Source organism: Lemur catta, chromosome 1 (genome assembly GCF_020740605.2).
Source record: "Lemur catta isolate mLemCat1 chromosome 1, mLemCat1.pri, whole genome shotgun sequence".
Taxonomy (NCBI): domain Eukaryota; kingdom Metazoa; phylum Chordata; class Mammalia; order Primates; family Lemuridae; genus Lemur; species Lemur catta.
In genome coordinates, this window is record NC_059128.1 from 77,595,216 (window position 1) to 77,614,248 (window position 19,033).

The 19,033-nt window shown below is 42.3% G+C and overlaps 2 protein-coding genes across 11 annotated transcripts in view; one reads left to right on the top strand and one right to left on the bottom strand.

Moving 5' to 3' along the window:
* Positions 1-1,110: 1,110 nt before the first annotated feature.
* Positions 1,111-12,271, bottom strand: ZSCAN29 (zinc finger and SCAN domain containing 29). 4 transcript variants are annotated; one of them, XM_045539994.1, is made up of 6 exons: positions 11,813-12,271; positions 10,828-11,265; positions 10,143-10,347; positions 7,638-8,339; positions 3,903-4,370; positions 1,111-2,282 (listed from the first exon to the last, which is right to left on the bottom strand). In XM_045539994.1, the coding sequence occupies exons 2-6, from the start codon at positions 11,143-11,145 to the stop codon at positions 1,414-1,416; spliced, it is 2,562 nt and encodes an 853-aa protein (XP_045395950.1). In that variant the 5' UTR covers positions 11,146-11,265; positions 11,813-12,271; the 3' UTR covers positions 1,111-1,413. The 4 variants fall into 4 exon arrangements, with proteins under 4 accessions (XP_045395950.1, XP_045395960.1, XP_045395968.1 ...); XM_045540004.1 differs by having other exon boundaries at positions 7,638-8,305; positions 10,828-12,270; XM_045540012.1 differs by lacking the exon at positions 11,813-12,271 and having other exon boundaries at positions 10,511-10,918.
* Positions 12,272-12,292: 21 nt separating this feature from the next.
* The window catches only part of TUBGCP4 (tubulin gamma complex associated protein 4), a 73,249-nt gene continuing 66,508 nt past the window's right edge, over positions 12,293-19,033 (top strand). For all 7 annotated transcript variants that reach the window (XR_006732683.1, XR_006732684.1, XM_045540033.1 and 4 more), the window contains exons 1-3: positions 12,293-12,655; positions 16,952-17,080; positions 18,655-18,777. Coding sequence is in view for 5 of the 7 variants with exons in the window: in XM_045540033.1 (XP_045395989.1) it covers positions 12,302-12,655; positions 16,952-17,080; positions 18,655-18,777 (606 nt within the window). In the remaining 2 variants the exon portion in view is untranslated. The remainder of the gene's footprint in view (positions 12,656-16,951; positions 17,081-18,654; positions 18,778-19,033) is intronic.

A 19,033-nucleotide genomic window follows, 5' to 3' on the forward strand; every position in this document is an offset into this window, starting at 1 on the left:
ACTTCCTGCTTCATGAAGCCTTCCTGAATAAAGGGAAGAAAATACCTCCCAGATTTCTCTTATACCAAACTCTAATGCACTGGATCATAACATTTATGGATAATGTTACTACCCAGCTTTCTAGATTTCCCTAAAACTGTTGCAGCTATACATGTGTACTTATTTGTCCACGTCATTGTCATCTGTTTTAGACTATAAGGGCAAGGACAGGGTCTGTTTAACTTGTGCTGTACAGGGTTCATCATCCTACTATGATGAACATATGGGCAATTAATTCAATGCTATTTGGTTATAAGACCAGTAATTACACTTGTGTTTGAAGAGCTGCTTTTAATTGTATACAGACTGAATGTGTGTGGGTGGGTGTGTGTACATATACATGTATAGATTGGTAGCTCCACTGACCATAATCCATCTTCCCTGCCTTTTGGGTAAAGGGTTGTTGGCACACAGTGGCCTGTTTTCCCAATACAGGGAATGTAGCAGTGGCTTCTGCTCATTATAGGTTGGTATTGAGCACCCATGGGGGCATAACACTATACTACGTGTTTGGATTGTGGAATATGGACAATTCCCTATTGGCAGCTTTAACTGCATTCCCTATCACCACATCCAGATGGCTTGTTCTTTGGGCTTCTGGACCACACAGGACAGATGAAATTCAGATGAGATTGGACAGAAAGAAAAATCAAACTAGATCCTGTAATTGTAGTATTATTCTATTCGAATCCTTCCTCTAGGAGTTAGAAGAAACTTAAGAAATCCAGGGTTCACACCTCAGGATTTATACAAGGTTTACGTTATTTCCCCATATAGAATACCTGGTTCTGAAAAAGATGATTCATGGGGCAGAACCAAGATGGACATTAAACTCTCCTCTAAGGTAAATGAAGAATATGCCTGACAAATATGTCATTCTGAGCACAGGACTAAGTGGGTAGAAAGAGTCATTCTTTGTAGCATTTCCATTATTGTATGAAGAAGAGCTAGACCCACTTAATGAACAGTCTCACAACTTCTCCCTGAAATGCTGCTGCGATGGGGTTTTTCAGTCAAAATGCAGCTAGATGACACAATGAGTAAAGAAGGATGCATATCAAATTCATAGGATCTACTACCATGTCCTCTCGGCTTTATTGAGGGAACACCATAGGCACTGAGTGGGAAAAGATGTTATCTATCAATTCAGATGCAGGCATGGAGAGGGGTGGAAATTTTACTTTCATTCTTAAGACAAAACTGCCTTGGGGATTTGACTCTAGATCCAGGAAAAACATAAGAACAAACAGTGGCATAAATCCTGAAGAGTATCCTAACCTAGCTGGGCACAGAAGAGGAGATGGATCTCACTATCGGACGACTTTCCAAACAATACATTTATTGAGGCTCTTTCCTTTATATACCTTCAGGGGCTTACTTAGGTGCTGACTGTGACAGAAGCTTTTCTCGTGCATGGATTTCCCGGTGCTTATTAAGGGCAGAGCTTTTACTGAAGCATTTGCCACAATCATGACACCCATAGGGTTTCTCTCCTGTGTGGGTTCTATGATGTGCACGTAAGTCAGAACTCTTACTGAAACTCTTTCCACAGTCAGGGCACACATGGGGTCTCTCTCCTGTATGTATCCTCCGATGTGCACTAAAATGAGAACTGTTATTGAAGCTTTTTCCACACTCTTCACATTGATAGGGCTTTTCTCCTGTGTGGGTTCTTTGGTGAATTATCAGGCTTGAGCTCTGATTGAAGCGTTTCCCACACTCACCACATTGATAAGGTTTCTCTCCTGTGTGGATTCTCCTATGGGTGATAAAATTTGAACTGTCACGGAAACTCTTCCCACAGTCGAGACACTTGTAAGGCTTCTCCCCAGTGTGGATTCTCCGGTGTCTAATAAGGCGTGCACTCCGACTGAAGCTTTTCCCACAGTCGGCACATTTATATGGATTTTCCACCTGATGGGGTAGCTGATGCATGAGAAGGGAGTTTGGGCCAAAGTTTTTGCCATATCTGAGATATTTATAGGGTCTCTCTCCCAAGCAAGGTCTCTGATGACTTAGGACTTTACCTAAACTCTTCTCTGGGAGTGTCAGTTTTACTCTTTTCTCCCCTGGGATCTTTTCCCATTGTCTTCCTGGTCTACATCCACTCTCACTGCCTTTACTTTGGTTATGATGACGGGGAATTTTCCTTTCAGACCTTGCAAGTAGTGTCCTATGCAGCTGTACTTCCTCAGAAATATCTCGTTTTGGATTCTCTTCATTCTCAAATCCAGCCTCAAAACCTGATAGAAGAATAGAATTTAAAAAGTTATCTATTTCCTTAATTATATGTACCAGGACAAAGTAAACTTGGGAAAAACAAGTATTACATTAGATGATTTAAGATAGAAGTTAGGGAGCTCTAGATAGATCCTATATATCCAGAAAGAGCTTCATGAATCCCCTTCCCCTCACATTCCATTACATGTTGGGAATAAAAACAGGATAGAAGGCCAGGTACAGTGGCTCATGCCTATAATCCTAGTACTCTGGGAGGCTGAGGTGGGAGGATCACTTGAGCTCAGGAATTCGAGACCAGCCTGAGCAAGAGCGAGACCCCATTTCTACTAAAATTAGCTGGGTGTCCTGGCACGTGCCTGTACTCTCAGCTACTTGGGAGGCTAAGGCAGAAGGATGGTTTGAGCCTAACAATTTGAGGTTGCAGTGAGCTATGATGACACCACTATACTCTACATGGGGCAACAGAGCAAGACTCTGTCTCACAAAAAAGGGGGGCAGAAAAATACTTAATGTCTTTCACTAAGAACAAATGCCAAGCTTCTTTGGGCCTAGGCTATAAGAATTGGTACTTATTCAGATATTTCAGGTAAATTCTGGATCCCAAATTCCCTGGACTAAATCTAAGAGCAAAAGAATGCTGAGTGTCAGCCTGTGTACCCCCTAAAGAAGTATTTCTACCCAGAAGCCTTATGAGACATTGCATGAAATAAAGATTCACTAAATTAAATGAAAATTCAGAACCTTAAATATGTGATTATGTATTATAAGCCTCCAAGTTGAGTATTTCCCAAAACTAGAAGCCATTTTTAGTAGAATATATTGATATCCCATGGAACACACTTAAAGAATGTTCATCTAAAGGACTTAGGGAAATGAAAACTAGTATTTATTGAATACCAACTATATGCCTAGGCACTGTGCTAGGTGCTGTACCACAGTACTCCATTTACATTGACCCTATGAGGGAGGTCTAAATATATAAGCAAACTTGGGGGTTAAGTAACTTGCTCCAAGTCACTCAGCTAATAAACAACAGATCCCAAATTCACATACATGTACATGTATGATTCCAAAATCAGAATTATTCTTCCCATAAGGAAGGAAGCCATTCTAAAGTATTTTTTTCTTACACAGCACCTAAGATACAAAGTGTCAGTTCCCTCAGAAACCTCAGACTTTTGCAAAAGTGTGTCTGAAGAAAAGGGTTATCAATTTTTCATGTATGTGTATAAAGGAGACAGAAGAAAAACATATAAATGAGTATGAACTTTTAAAATCACCTTTATCCTACTATGGGTATGATACGCTACTTGGAAATGTTAGCTTGCAGATTCTCTGTTAGGTAAACTGGCTGGAAACCTAGCAGCTCACACATGGATGACAGCAAATTTACAAAGTCTGCAACTATCTCAGATTGGTGCTGTAGTGTGAGGAGCAAAGTCATATAAATAATTTGTATCCCCTAACAGAGCTACTTGAATAGACAAGAAACTTGGGTGGTCATAAGAAGAATCCATGACAGCTGGGTGTAGAGGCCAGTTCTCCTCAATCTGATGACTTTTCTTCTAAATCCTACTGCCCTCCCTTTGCTATTTATACCTTAAGAAGTGAAAGAATCTTACCACTGGGGCTCTGGAATAAGACTGGAGCACGGGTTATGTCAGCCTCTGGGGGTATCTCAGTATCCTCTTCATCATCGTCAGAATCTTCCTCTATGGTCTCTTCTGCCTCCTCAGCTTGCTTCTCAGCTTCAGCCTCACTGGTCCCTTGGATAGGGCAAGAAGCTGTCTCTTCCTGGCCATCACTGGGTGGGGCAGCAACCCGAGCACTCACCAAAGCATCCATCTCTTCAAAGAAGGGACAGGTCTCTGGTGCTTGGCCATTCTTGACTTTCCGATAGCTGGTCTGCAGGCTTTTAAACTTGGTCCGACACTGCTCTGGGGTCCTAAGGAAGCCATATTCCCATAATCTCTCAGCCACTGCTCCATACAGCTGGCTGTTGCGGTGACAGTTCCGGAGGGCTTCGTAAAACTGAGTCTCACTAAGAATTGCAAGGTAAGTCTTGGTCTCTTCATAGCCCCAGTGTACACCTGCCACCAGAAGAGAAATTTCAGCACCACTTAATCGAGAGCTTTATAACCTTAATTCCTCAGTCCTATCATCTGCATCACGAAAAATCACCTAAACTTGGGTTCCTAGATGAAAAAGTAAAAATACTTAATGGTTCCAAAATCCATACAAACTCATTATAGAATGTTTTGCTTCTCTATATCCTTTAGCAATTTCACAAAGACCTTTATTCATAAATTGTTTAGCCATGTAAAAAAGAAGCCTTTCCACCTGATCACTGAAACAGTCATTATGTATACTAAGGCAAATGTATAGAATGCATTTTCCCAAACTTCTAGTAGTTTTTCCTGGAATTCTAATCCTAATTAGAAGAATCGCTGGTCAGGGGAAGAAGACCCCAATAAATCTCTGTCAGCCACAAGTCATCTGTAATTTCTCTGATCATTCTTTGTCCACCTGGCCTACTTCCTTATGAATTCAGTTTTCCAAAGAATAACTTAAAACTCCAAGGAACTGCCTCTTTCAGAATCATACTGCTGCCTAGTCCCTATTATGGCTTTTCTTCACTTGCCATCTCAAATAAGCAAGCCCAGCAATAGCAAAGACCTGAAGGGCACAAGATAAGGACCTTATAAGCATGCATCTCATCCATGGGGGTGAAGGACTGGCAGAAGCTGGAATGAAGAAAGAAGCAAGAGCAGACAGTATCTTCAGGCCTGAACACATGGTAGCGCTGCAGCTCCCCCACCTGGGCAGCACTTTCAGGAAAGCAACATCAGGGTGATTATAGTTTCTGCTCCCTGAAAGTGCTCAAGGTAGAGGGAAGGGAATTTCAAAGAGACTTCCTACCACCTGAGAGCCAGCAGAGGTTAGATTTCTTCCATTATCCTCCACTCTCTGCGAGTAAAGAAGAACAAGAAAGAAATTATTAGGTTATTAAGTATGAAATGTCCGATTTCCTTAAGTACTAAGTTTGACAGTTGATATCTGACATTCCATTTTGACACTTCTTGTTTTATTTTTATTGTGAAGGTACATCCTCAGTCTTTCAAATGCATGGTTTGAAAGACTGTCTTTCACATTTTCTTTTAGAGCAATTTTTGTGAAACCATGGATAAGCCAAAAATTCATGTGATTTTTGAATAGAAGTTCTGTTGTGGAATCAATGCAGCACAGACAGCTCAAAATATCAATGAAGTGTTTGGGAAGGATCTGGGTAATGGACACACAGTACATATATGGTTTCAGAAGTTCTATTCTGGTGATTTTATTCTTGGAAATAAGCCACGTGGGTGACCTGAGACCGAGGTGGATAATGATGAGCTGAAAACTAGTGGAAGCGAATCCATCTCAGCCTACACGTGCATTAGCAGCAAGGTTTGACACATTACTATTCCAACAATACTGGACCATTTGAAACAAATCAGCAAGGTAAAGAAGCTATATAGATGGGTACTGCATGAATTAAACATCAGAAGAGAAATCGTCTCGAAGCTTGCCTTTCTTTGCTATTATGACATAAAGGTGAACCATTTCTACACCATATTGTTACATGTGATAAAAAATGGATTCTTTTTGACAATTACAAGCATTCGGCACAATGGATGAAGTGCCGAAACACAGCCCAAAACCAAATATCCATCAAAAAAAAAGCTAATGGTGTCTGTTTGGTGGTCCAGTGCTGGTATTATCCACTACAGCTTCATCAAACCTGGTCAGTCAATTTCAGCAGATGTCTACTGCAACCAATTGGATGAAATGATGAAGATGCTTGTGATTAAGCAGCTGAGATTGGTCAATAGACAGGCCAATCCTCTTGCAAGACAATGCTCGACTACATGTCGTACAAACAATGCTGCTCAAACTAGAGGCAGGACTTGGAAACTGTCATCCACCATATTCACCAGACCTTGCACCACTGACTACCACTTCTTTCAGGCTTTGGACCGCTTCTTGCATGGAAAAATATTCAGTTCTCAACAAGCTGTGAAAAACACCTTTTCATGATTTCATTCCTACTCACTCGCTCTCCAGGCTTCCCTGCTGGCACAAACAAGCTGCCATTAAGATGACAAAACTGTGTCAACAGTATAGATACATACTTTGATTAATTTTACTGGTTCTTGCTTGAGATATAATAAACTAAACTTCTGATTTGAAATTGGACATTTCATTTTTAATGACCCAATAGAAGATGAGAAAAAGCAACAATGAAGATGAACAAAGATAATGAAATAGCATTTAGCTTATACTACATATGTCAGTGATAATAAAAGAAAAAGGAATGAAGAAACAAGAGAAAGGAAAAAGTAGAAGACAAGAAGGCTAGAACAGAACTAATCACACATATAATAAAAAATGGAAGGAAAAGATCACTGTTCACAAAGGAACAGCAACTTCAGAGATGTAGTACTGCTGCCATGCCCCACTTTATAGTTGAGGAAATGGAAACTTATAATGGTTAGATAACTGCCCAAGGTCACCCAGCTGATTAGTGATCATCAGGATTAGAATCTAAGCCTCCTGAATCATACTTTGGTCCTCTTCCCATAACAGCATAGTTGTACAAATTATATCAGCAATAATAGGTTGATAATCCTTTTAAAAGGATTCCATAGGCAAAAACATTTCAATATAGAGTGTTAAACAAGCTTTGTTGCTTGTTGATCAGGACTTCTTGATCCTGTTAAAATGCCAGCATATATTTTGAATATCAGAGAGAAGACCTGTAAAATGTTTCCCCAACTTTGGGCAATCCTTCACTGTACTATTCAAAGTAAAAATGAAAACATCATAAACTGACTTTGAGATTTGGGAGAGTAAAAGATAAAATATTTAAAGCACCAAGTTCACATGAGGTGCTCAATAAACACTAGTTCCCCTTAAAGATAATACAATGCCACATTTTTCTCAGTGAGCCTGTAATGATTTTATAATCAGGGAAAAAATATTTTAATAAAGAAATGGAAGGAATGACATTCCTTTTCAAGACTCTGAATTTTCTGAGGGTATTTCTTTTAAAAGTCTGAATTTATTCCCTATTATCTCACTGATTTTCCCACAAAAAAGAATGAAATATACATAGAATTAAGAAGTGCTTCCTACCCCGCCCCCCACCTTCCTCCTCCTCCTCCCTCTTCTCCCTCCTCCCTCTCTCTCTTTAAAAAAAAAAAAAATAGAAGTGCTTCTTGTAAAGCTGGCAGGTGACACTGAGCTTTCTGACTCCATATCCAGTTTCATTGTTCCCCAAGTCTAATCCCAAAACTACAAGAAGAAAAATTTCTTACCACTTGGGCTTCTAAATAGGACAGGTGCAGATGAGTTGTCAGGGTCCTGCGGGGGCCCCTCCAGATCCACTTCATCACTGTCAGACTCCTCAGCCACCGCCTCTTCTGCTCCCTCCTCATGCTGCCAGCCCCCCTGCTCTGGCTCCTCAGTCTCAGCATCACTGCCCACCAGTCCGGAGTGAGAGGCTGCCTCTTCCAGGCCGTTACTGGGCAGGGCAATGACCTGGGCGCTCATCAGGGCTTCCATCTCTTCAAAGAAGGGACACGTCTCAGGTGGGTGGCCACTCTTGACTTTCCGATAGCTCTTCTGGAGACCTTTGAACTTGGTCCGACACTGTTCCAGGGTCCGGAGGAAGCCATATTCCCGGAGCCGCTCAGCCACAGCCCCATACACTTGGCTGTTTCGATGACAGTTTCGGAGAGCCTCATAAAACTCAGTCTGGCTGAGAATTGCGAGGAGAGTTCTGGTCTCTTCATAGCCCCAGTGCACACCTGCCACTTTCTCATCCTCAAAGCCCCAGTGATCTTGTTCTACCCAGCTTCTTCTCTCTCTTTTGGATGGTAACAAATCAGCATGCACTCGTTTATCTCCTGTGTGGCTGCCTCTTGGGAGTTCTTTCTCCTTGGAGCCCAGCAGATCTGGGATCCGTAGCTCTCCTTGCTCCAACCTGGAGACCACACCGGATTTAGGAAATGGAAATCCTGCTTGCAGGGAAGCAAACAAAGGGTATCATAGTTTGGACTGATCATAAAAAAAAATTCTGAATTCAGTCCTGCCCTTTTTATCCAAGAGGATTATAAAGAGGATTATAAACACTTCTAGGGAAGTGTTTTCAGAAAGTTCAGTGGGTTGAAGAAAGTGGGGAAAATACAGAAACCTCAAAAGATGAGAAATACTTTATTTTCCAGAGCAGGGTGACAAGAGAGGAAAAAGTTCTGTTTTGTGTTCTGATAATTCTATTCCAAGTAGCTCCCTAGCCCTCATGACCACTTGTAGGCAGGCAGGTCCTAACTGGGAAGTCATCACCTGTCTCCTATTGTTCTTTACCTGGGACTAGAGAATTAAACTCAGAGTGATTTCAAGGAGGAGGGAAGGGGAGGTCGTCTTCAACTCATTTGTTTCCCTCGCACTCAGTCGCCAAGTTCTAAAGGTGCTTCCCTTAGTATGTCCTTCCTTTCCATTCCTACTGCCACCATCTGAGTCCAGACTCCTTATCCTCTCACACCTGGATAATTGCAGCAGTCACTGTGCTCTAACCACAGGTACTTGCTTCCTCAGCTCACATGCTTTCCTGCTGAACCTTAACCTTAGTGGCTACCATGCACTACCCATTTGTGTTACCCTTTTCTCTAGAACACAGCACACCTTTATGCATCACTGTGTGCCTTTGCTTAACTCCCTTCCTCGTATCCAAATTCAACCCATCCTTCAAGAAGCTGTATTTTCCAGTGCTCCCAAGAAGCCTTCCATCAGCTGACCTTCATCTCCCACTCTGCCAGACCTTTACAGTACTCAACAATTGAACAAGTCATCACTTGGCATTGTTTCAATACAGTTCAGTTCAGTGTGTATTTATAGTCTGCTGTTGTGTACTTAAGCATATTATAAGTTCTTTCAAGATAAAAACCTTTTCTTGTTGCAGAGTACCCTGCAAGTGTTGAACACATGGTAGGTGTTCAAAAACTGATCAATCCTGCAATTTTGTGTGTGAGGTTGAGGGATTGCATCTGGATGGTTAAACAGAGACCATTACCAAACCTGCTGAGAAGGCTGTTGTCTTGGATGATAAGATCAGAATTCAAAACAACTTCAACAAGTTTTAAATGAAATGATCAAAGAAAAAAACATACAACACAGAGTTCAATAGAATACAAAGAAGAAAAACAAGTTCTACAAAATCAAGCACAAGTATAAGCAACTAGGTACAAAGGCAACGGGGAAAGCTATGAGAATCCTGGGAGTTACCAGATGACTAAAAATCATATAATCAAAAGTTGGGCTATACTGAAACAAGATATTGCAAAATTCTGAAGTAAAATTCTTACCTCTATCTAGCACAATTTTACTAGAATAATATATAATTTAGTCTGTACAATTAACATAATATTTGAAGAACTTAAAGGTTCCAAAGTAACAAAAACTTAGTTCTAAAGAATGGATCTCCTGGGGAAAGCATAAAGAATTCGGAGAAGATATGCCTTCAAGTACAGAAAAGAATTTTTATCTAGAAAACAGTGACCTACTATCATCATTACCAAGAAGTAGTAAAACAGGGATAAAAGGATAAAAACTAGGGAGTCATTCTCTAGCAGACTTGTCAAAAGAGGTAACATAAGAATACTTACTGTACCAGGGGGCTAAACTACACGTCTTCAGGCAGTCCCCAGCAACGACATATTCTGCAGTTTCCACTTATTCCTGAAATCCCTTTCCCATTTACTATTCCCAACCCTACTTCCCAACTTAGTGGGCACTCTATCTTCCCATATGAATCTACTCCTCACCGCTCCTTTGAAAAGGTCTGAGCTTCTCCTTTGGGTTCATCTGCTCCTGTGGTCCCAGGTCTGGGCTTCTTGCCCTCTCTTTCTTGGGTACACCCCTGGGCTGGGGTTCCACTGACTCCTGCCGAACACTTAATAACTCTCGTGATGATTTCAGGGGTGTCATCTTCTCCGAGCGCACTTCCTGCCCCTTCACAGAGACTGTGACCTAGAAACAACCCCCATTAATTGTCACTGCAAGGTCATAATGAGGGGCATTCCCAGAGGAGATTGTTTAATACCCCAAAAGAGATCATCCTTCTGGGACATGGTTAGCGTTGTAGGGGTGGGGGAGGTTAAAGCCAACAAGGGTCTTATTCAATTACCATTACCTTAGAGCAGCTGGAAGTCCAGAAGGAAAAGATCAAAATAGTAAACCCAACTATAGGCTGGAAAAAAAATTGCCCTTTCTTCCCTATTAAATAAGAAACTGGGAAACTAGGAAAAACTCATGACAAGGTAGGCAAAGGTACAGCCAGGTAGCATCTCCAGACAAGCACTATCTGAAAAAGTTACCTGGTCCAGACCAGAAGTGTAAGTATCACCAAGAGAGACTATGCCCCTCTTTAAGCCTGTCTATACCTTAATTTGACCCTCTATCCTTGCCCCTTCCCAATCTCACACTTCTGAATTCCCCCTCCCTTCTCACCGAACATCCAGGTCTTCCAGGCTCTCTTTCTAAATCTTCCACCAGAGTCACTGCCTCCTCTCCACTTTCTGGACATTGCTCCTGTACCCAATTCTGGATCTCCCCAGGTAAGATGGTCAGGAACTGCTCTAGCACCAACAATTCTACAATCTGCTCCTTGGTGCGCACCTCCGGCCTTAGCCACCGACAGCAAAGTTCCCAGAGTTGGCTGAAAGCCTCCCGAGGCCCAGCCACCTCCTGGTAATGGAATCTCCTGAAGCGCTGTCTGAAGGTCTCAGAGTTAGTGCCATTCCCTCTCAGAGCGGGTTTGGCCATCATTCACAGCAGAAAGCAGTTCCCCTCCACTTAAGGGTCTGGGTTCCAGGGCTTACACCTATCTTCCCATGTCCTTGGAGAATCACCTGCAGATGAGTCTCTCTCTGTAAGAGGAGTTTCTTCCTAGGGTAGAGAGAGATGGCACTATCAGAAGGAATATATTCATATGTCTAAAGTCTTGCCAGAGCTGGCCTGACTTCCCATATGCTCCAAGTGGCCATATGAGGCAGCACCATCTTCAGGGCGGCAAGCCAACACTGAGCATGGAGAGAGACCTTTCAAAAGCTGCATTTTTGGGTGACTTCCAAAGCAGCCCCAGGAAGCAGCAGGGGATATAAAATACTGTCTGCTCCTCTCCCACCCTCCTCAAGTCTGATCCCATCTAATTTCCCTGATCAATGTTGCACAATGAGTTCGAACCATATGGGAGATCTGGAGCTCAAGAGGATCTAAAGTCACTATCGTGCTTAAGACAAAAAAGCCTCTATCCAGCGGGTGGCAGCTGACCCCAATGTACCTCCGCAGTCCTTCCCAAGGCCCTCTGCGTCCGCCCCGCCCCCTCGGACGCCACAACTACCAATTCCCACCCCAGACAAAAGTCAAGTCCTCAAGGGTCTTCGTTTTGCCCTCACAGAAGTAACCGCTCAGCAAGGGTTCGGGAGCTACTAACGGGGAAACCTCGCGCACGGAGAGACGTTGGTTTTGCCTCCTGAAGCGAGGACCAGGTGGGCTTGGGGAGAGTCACACTGAGTTGGAGAGAGGTTGTCCGAGTGGGCAGCAGTAGGAATGGGTTTCCTGAGGACGAGCTCGGGTGCCAGGCGAGGGCTCCGAGCGCTGCGGGATCGCGGGCGCAGGGCTCAGCTCCAGGAGCGGCGGGTGCGGGGTTCCGGCCTCTTTGTCTCTGCTCCCTCCGGCCGGGTTACTCTCGGAGCTGCCGTCCAGTCCGTCCACAGGCCTCTGACCAGGCCAAGGTGCCCTGAGGGCACCCTCCCGCCCACCTCTGGGAGCGTCTCCCTCTCGAGCTGTCCTCAACCCACTCGCGTCCCTGTCTCCGGGGCAGCCTCACCCACTCGGTACCGGCCCCCGCCCCGGCTCTCCAGCCTCCTAGTCCGGCTCCCAAACCGGAAGTCCGAGCGGGCGACTCGGGCACCGAGGGCGCATGCGCGAGGGCAACTCCCGCGACTCCTTCACCGCAGAGCGAAGGCGGGCGCTAGCGGGTGGCCCAGCTGGGCGCGCTTCCGGGGCTCGACTCACGACCACTTCCCCGCTCCCCGTCCGCTCTTCCCGCATCATTTGTCTCGGCGGGTTGATTCAGGACAAACCGCCCGACCCAGGGGCCTGTGCGCGTGTCGCAGGGGCAGCATTCGCCCCCGCGTTTGCCTGCAGGGGCTTTGGAGGCGGTGACGTAGCTAGGGACTCGAGGTCCGCCGTGGGAATGATCCACGAACTGCTCTTGGCTCTGAGCGGGTACCCAGGGTCCATTTTCACTTGGAACAAACGGAGTGGCCTCCAGGTACCGTCCGGCTCAGAGCGCGGGAACTAGGGAGCGCGGAAGGCGTGGGTCGGAGCCCGTGCCTGGGGGAGGTGTCTGAGGGGCGGGGCTGGCGGGGCTCGGGGCGTGCCCCTAGGGGCCTGCGGGCGGTGCGAACTCCCGGAGAGGGCTGGGCAGGCTGGGGGACAGAGGCCAGGCCTCCGGGGGCCCCGCCTTTGTGGGGAGCGAGGACAGGGCCTGAGGTCGAGGTGTGTGATCCAGAGTTGCTGGGAAACGATATAAAAGTGAGGGAGGCACTTTCTCCTATTTATTTTCACGCTTGCATTCTGTTTCAAAGTGAGTTTTGAAGGCTGGTCCAAACACACAGCACCCAAACACCCAGTACGCGCTCAGGAACTTTTGTTGAATGAAAAAATGAATTGGAGAGCGTGTAGTGTTTCCCTCATTACTCCTTTCCCAGGACATTTCTGCACTAGGTGAAGAACTTGGTAGGGGGCTTTCGTGTAACCAGGAATGTATGAGGAGGTAGTGCTATATATTGTGCGTTATCTCATTTAATCGTCATAACTTATATCCATTTTACGGATTAACCCAGGTTTAATGTTAAATAACTACCAGAAGCACATAGCTAGTAATTAGCAGAGCTTAGTTTTGAACCCAGGTCTTTCTGGCTTCAGTATCTGAACTACTCTTACCTGCTTCTGCTTCCAGTAATGTTATCTAATGCTCTCAATAACTTGGTCACTTAGGTTTTGTTAGCACCAGTTTACGAATGAGCAAACTGAAGCTCAGAAAGCTTTGTGCTAGCTAATCTTGGTAGTGGCAAGACAGGTCTGTCTGATCACAAAGTCTTGCATATTCCTAGGAGAACTGGCAATATAGACTGTAGAAGAGCAGAAAAAGTACATTCTTACTCTATAAAACCTGTCAATCGAACAGATTCTTGTTATTTATGAATGTGTATTTGGGGTTTGGGAGTTTAGGTGAGTTTTTTGAAAAAATAAATGAGGTGAAGATTTGTATGGTGGAGTCTGAATTGTCACTTTTCATTGTGTAGATCTTTGAAGACTGAGTTGGTATTTCACTTTTCCCTTGTAGAACTTAGAACAGCGCCAGGCATATAGGAGGAAATGTTCAGGAAGTATGTGGGTGCTTGACTATCTGGAATAAAAAGAGATAACACAGTATTGGAAAAATAGCTGAGGTTGGGGTCAGGGGAAAGAGCCACAAGTAATTCATCTTTTCCCTTCCTTCCTTCCTTTCTTATAAAAAAGTCAATCATCTCAATCAGGTATTTTCTTCCTTTTCATACTTAAGGTGTCAGCTTTAAAGTCACTGCTCAGAAAAACTTTCTCTGACCATATTTTAAATTGAGGATCCTCCCGTTATGCCATTATTCTCTATCACAGAAACTTGTTTATTTCCCTTATAGGACTTACCACAACTCGTAATTATTGTTGTTGCGTGTTTATAGTCTTTCTCCCACATAGATTGCCCATGGGAGACAAAGACAGCATTCGTCTTTCAGGTACCTGGAACACCTAGCACAGTTTCTGCCACATAACAGGTATTTATGGAAAACAAGAAGACAAAAACAACAAATATTGCATACTTTCTGCAGAGTAGTGTTTTTCACATTTGAATAAAGGGAAAAATTGTCATGAATGCCCAATGTTGATGAAAATTATTTTTAACTGAATATATACATAATAAGCTAGGTATAAACTCAAGCATATTGTTCTTAAACAAATGTAAAACCAAATATTTTTATAAATTAAATATAAACAAACCTACCAAATCAATAAATTCACATTAATATTACTCTAATGCAGGGTTTCTCAGCTTGTTCATATAAGTATGTACAGCATATATTGTACAAAGTGGTATCAGTAACTTCAAGGTATTGTTTGCGATTTCAGAATAATTAGATAGATCTTGAACTTTTCTAAAGTTCTACCAACAAGAAATGACAATTTTCACAGGGGTATCACTTGATAAGTGGGTAGAGATGTCTTATCAATTTGCTTATATAAAAAATTGCTTATATGTATTGAGTACTTGCTATGGGCTTGGCACATTTGCTTTACATGTTTATTTAATCTTTACAATTATTATCTTCACTTTATAGGTATGAAACCTGAGGCACAGAGAGGTATAGTAACTTGCCTAAGCTTTCAGGCAAGTAAAAGTCAACTCAGGGATTCCAACCCAGGGAGTCTGGCTCCAAAGACCAGGTTCTTAAGTATTATGTCATGCTACCTCTTAAGTTATTAACTTGAAGATATGATTAGCATTGTGTCATTAAAATCTACATTAAATGGATTCTTAATCATATTATCATGTACTCAGTAACAGAAAAATTCTTCTTTGCCTATTTATTACCACATTTACTGTCATAAAAAGATTACCTCCACAAAATACAATACTCATGAATGTATAATGTGCTGAGTTCCTTTGGAGTAGTAACTATATCTGGTTTTGTTCACTCTTTAATCTCAGAATGTTAGCACAATGCCTGGTAAAGAGTAGGTGTTCATTAAAAGTTGATTGAGTCTGCAAAAAAGATATACAAATGGTCAATAAGCCCATGAGAAGATGTACAATATCACTAATCATTAGGGAAATATAAACAAAACCACAATGAGACACCACTTTCACATCCATTTGGATGGCTATTATAAAAAACAAAACAAAACAGAAAATAAGTATTGGTGAGACTGTAGAGAAATTAGTAACCTTACACATTGCTGGTAAAAATGTCAAGTGATGCAGTCACTGTGGAAAATGGTATGGCAGTTTCTCAAAAAATTAAACATAGACTTATCATATGATCTAGCAGTTCCACTTCTGGGTATATACCCAAAAGAGGTAAAAGGAGAGACTTTGGGGCTTTTTTTTTTTTAGAGACAGGGTCTTGCTGTGTCACCTAAGCTGGAGTACGGTGGCATGAGCATAGCTAAATGTAACCTTAAACTCCTCCCACCACCTTAGTCTTTGAGTAGCTGGGACTACAGGTGTTCACTACCACATCCGGCTAAATTTTGTATTTTTTGTAGAGATGAGGTCTCGCTATGTTGCCCAGGCTGGTCTCGAAGTCCTGGCCTCCAGTGATCCTCCTCCCTCTTGGCCTCTCAAAGTGCTGAGATTACAGGCGTGAGCCACCATGGCTGGCCTCAACAGATATTTTAACACCCACCCATGTTCACAGAGCATTATTCACAATAGCCAAAAGGTAGAAGCACCTCAAGTGTCCATTGAAAGATATGGATAAACAAAATGTGCATATTAAATATTTACAATGGAATATTGTTCAGCCTTAAAAAGGAAGGAAATCTGACACATGCTACAATACGGATGAACCTTGAGGACATTATGCTAAGTGAAACAAGCCAGTCACTAAAGGACAAATATTGAACGATTCCACTTACGTGAGGTAGCTAGAATAGTCAGATTCATAGAAAGTAGAACAATGTTTGGCAGGGGCTGAGGGGATGTAGCGTAAGTACTTAGTGGGTACAGAGTTTCAGTTGGGGAAAAATTCTGGAGATGGATAATGGTGATGGTTGCACAATAGTGTGAATGTACTTAATGTCAGTGAACTGTATACTTAAAAATAGTTAAAATGGTTGATTTTATGTTATATATATTTTACCACAATATTTTAAAGAGTTGGTTGAATGAATACATTCTCCCACTAGTTTTTTCTACTTAAACTTCTGTGAAACCTTTATATAGCATATTAGGCTATCATTTGTCCTTCATTTAAATTAAAAATACAAATACAAATAACACTAATTTTATATGGCTAGGTGCTTTTACAGATTATACTATGTTCACATTAATTTTAGATTTTTATTGTAATGAAACAAAATATAAAATTTCGTAGAGAGTTTGTAAATCGTAATATGTCTGAGAAACCTTTGGAGTCTGCAGACCCCAGTCTGAGCACTATTGCTAAAGAGACTTTGTTGCAACAAGGTCAAAACCCAATATCGTTATAGGCCATCCCTAGAAGATTGGATAAGAAACAAGTAAGAGTGGCTGCCTCTGGGGAGGTAGACTTATTTTTAATGTACGCCATTTTGTATTGTTTGAATTCTTTACCATGTGTTACCTATTTTAAAAAGCAAATAATTAGGTCGGGGATGGGCAACAGCTTCCTAGTGGTTTGGAAATACCTTTGTTATCCAGAACTTAACTAACTTAAGTGAACATCTTGAGAAGGGAAAAGATAAATACATAGTTTGAAGTGTTCCAAAGAGCATAGAGAGTGACAAGCAGGCATCAGTGTTTGTGGCCTTGTCCCTCTTCCTACAGGTGTCGCAGGACCTCCCATTTCTCCACCCCAGTGAAACCAGTGTCCTGAATCGACTCTGCCGGCTTGGCACAGACTATATTCGCTTCACGGAGTTCATTGAACAGTACACGGGCCATGTGCAGCAACAGGTGGGATCCTGTTCTTGGGGAAATGTACACCTCTAGAGAGCAGGAGCTATGTCACACTTTCAGTGAATACACTGGTGATTCATATGAAATAAATTATGGATTTCTCATCACTGGAAATATTCACGTGAATACAAGGTCTCTAATGGTTCTTTGTATATAATACGTAAACAAGCCTGTCCTATATTCATGTAACTATGTAGATTTTATCTTATATGATATGTGAATTCCTACTTTCTCAAATTATGAAGGTACCTGTTGTACCTTTTTTTGGGGAAAAGTAAAAAAAAAAATCATTTTCTCTTTTATTTTGTGATAAAAACATTCAGTTCTCTGGAATGACACAAGATCAAAACAAAATTGCCTGGCTATAAGCCACTCTGGTCTGTTTCAACTTTTCCATACTGTTCTTATTATGCCTGTGAACATTTGTTCAGGAACTACTAGCATACGCTGCAGCATCGTCTGGCTATGCTGTGCTATAATTTATAACACCTGAGCCCAAGCTTCCTACCACATCTGTTGCTGAATTCTGCTATCATATCTACCACCAGCAGAGCCTGATCACCTAAATGAGTACATAGCCAGAGAGGCTAGTCGTCATAACCTCCAATCAGCTGTTAACTGCAATGCCCCATATAAAACTACTTAAGCTCCTACAAAAAAACTTGCAGGTTTCTTGAAAGGCAAGCTGTATTCATGTATAACCTCTTGATGAGAGTCTTACAACTTCCCAGGTTGGCTGTCAGATTCATGTTTTGAGGAATTGCCAACCGAGGCAGGAGAGGGATGTTAGAAGGAAGATTCAGGTCTTATTCAGGAAATATTTACACTCTTTTTAAAGAACTGTGCTAGGAGCTAAGATACAAGGATTAATCAAGTGTGGTCCTTGCCTTCATGAAGCTCTTGATCTAGTGAAGGATACACATTTTAAAAAGTATAATTCAAGCACTAAATAAAGATGTTATTAAAGGTGGAGGTATTAATCCCCTAGGGAGAGTTAGAAAAGGGCTTTGTGGAAAAGAGGTGCTTGAGCTGGGTCCCACAGGAAGAGGTGTTTATTACAAAGATGCACAGTTATAAGCAGAACACAAGTCCAAATTCACAGCGGTGAGAGACAACAGAAGCAAGGCACATCTGGTGGACTGTGGGTAGTTTGGAAATGAGGATGTGAAGTTGGAAGCAGTGAAAGATAATTTTGGAGAAATGAGTAAGGGTCAGAATGCAGAAGTCATCGTATGCCATATGTAGGAATTGATATTAATCTGGGGCAGTGGGAAGCCACCAAAGGGTTTTAAACTGGGAGTGATAAGGTCAAAATTAAGATGCAGAAAAATCTCCACTGACCGTACCTGCTTTGTTTGTAATATCTAGGCCTCCTTGAAAAATTAAAATGTTACCACATTTTAAAGAATGAGAGCTCAGAATCTTTATTTTCAGTTGGGTTTTCTTCTCACTGAAGCACTGCTTTGATATGGAATTATTTATGCAAAAACAATACCACTAACAAAGGATAATGTCTTCCTTGGGTTTCAGGGCCTGAGCTGAGAAGTTGACTTTTCTTTGTTTGATTTCAGGATCACCATCCATCTCAGCAGGGCCAAAGCGGGTTACATGGAATCTACCTGAGGGCTTTCTGCACAGGGTTGGATTCGGTTTTGCAGCCTTATCGCCAAGCACTGCTTGATTTGGAACAAGAGGTGAGAAAAAGGACATATAGGGAACACCTCTGGAGTGGCAGATTAGGGCATGTTTTTGAATGTGAAAGGCCCTTTGATAAGGTCAGGTAGTTAAGAGTGAGCTGTTTCTTTTGTGGCTGGAGGATTCAGTGTTCTCTCTGTGATTGCCCAACCCATGGTCAAAGTGGATTATAGATCATGCCACAAGTTCCTTAGTAAGCTTATAATGGCCCTGGCTTTGGCTTCTTTGTCACCTGAAAATCAGAATTAATAATCT

Excerpts from the sequence above, each read along its gene's own strand:
- ZSCAN29 (XM_045539994.1), bottom strand. The coding sequence starts at position 11,145 with ATGATGGCCAAACCCGCTCTGAGAGGGAATGGCACTAACTCTGAGACC. Across the intron at positions 4,371-7,637 it reads CCTATTTAGAAGCCCAAGTG|GTGTACACTGGGGCTATGAA; the intron begins GTAAGAAATTTT and ends TTCTGGTGGCAG. Across the intron at positions 2,283-3,902 it reads CTTATTCCAGAGCCCCAGTG|GTTTTGAGGCTGGATTTGAG; the intron begins GTAAGATTCTTT and ends TTCTTCTATCAG.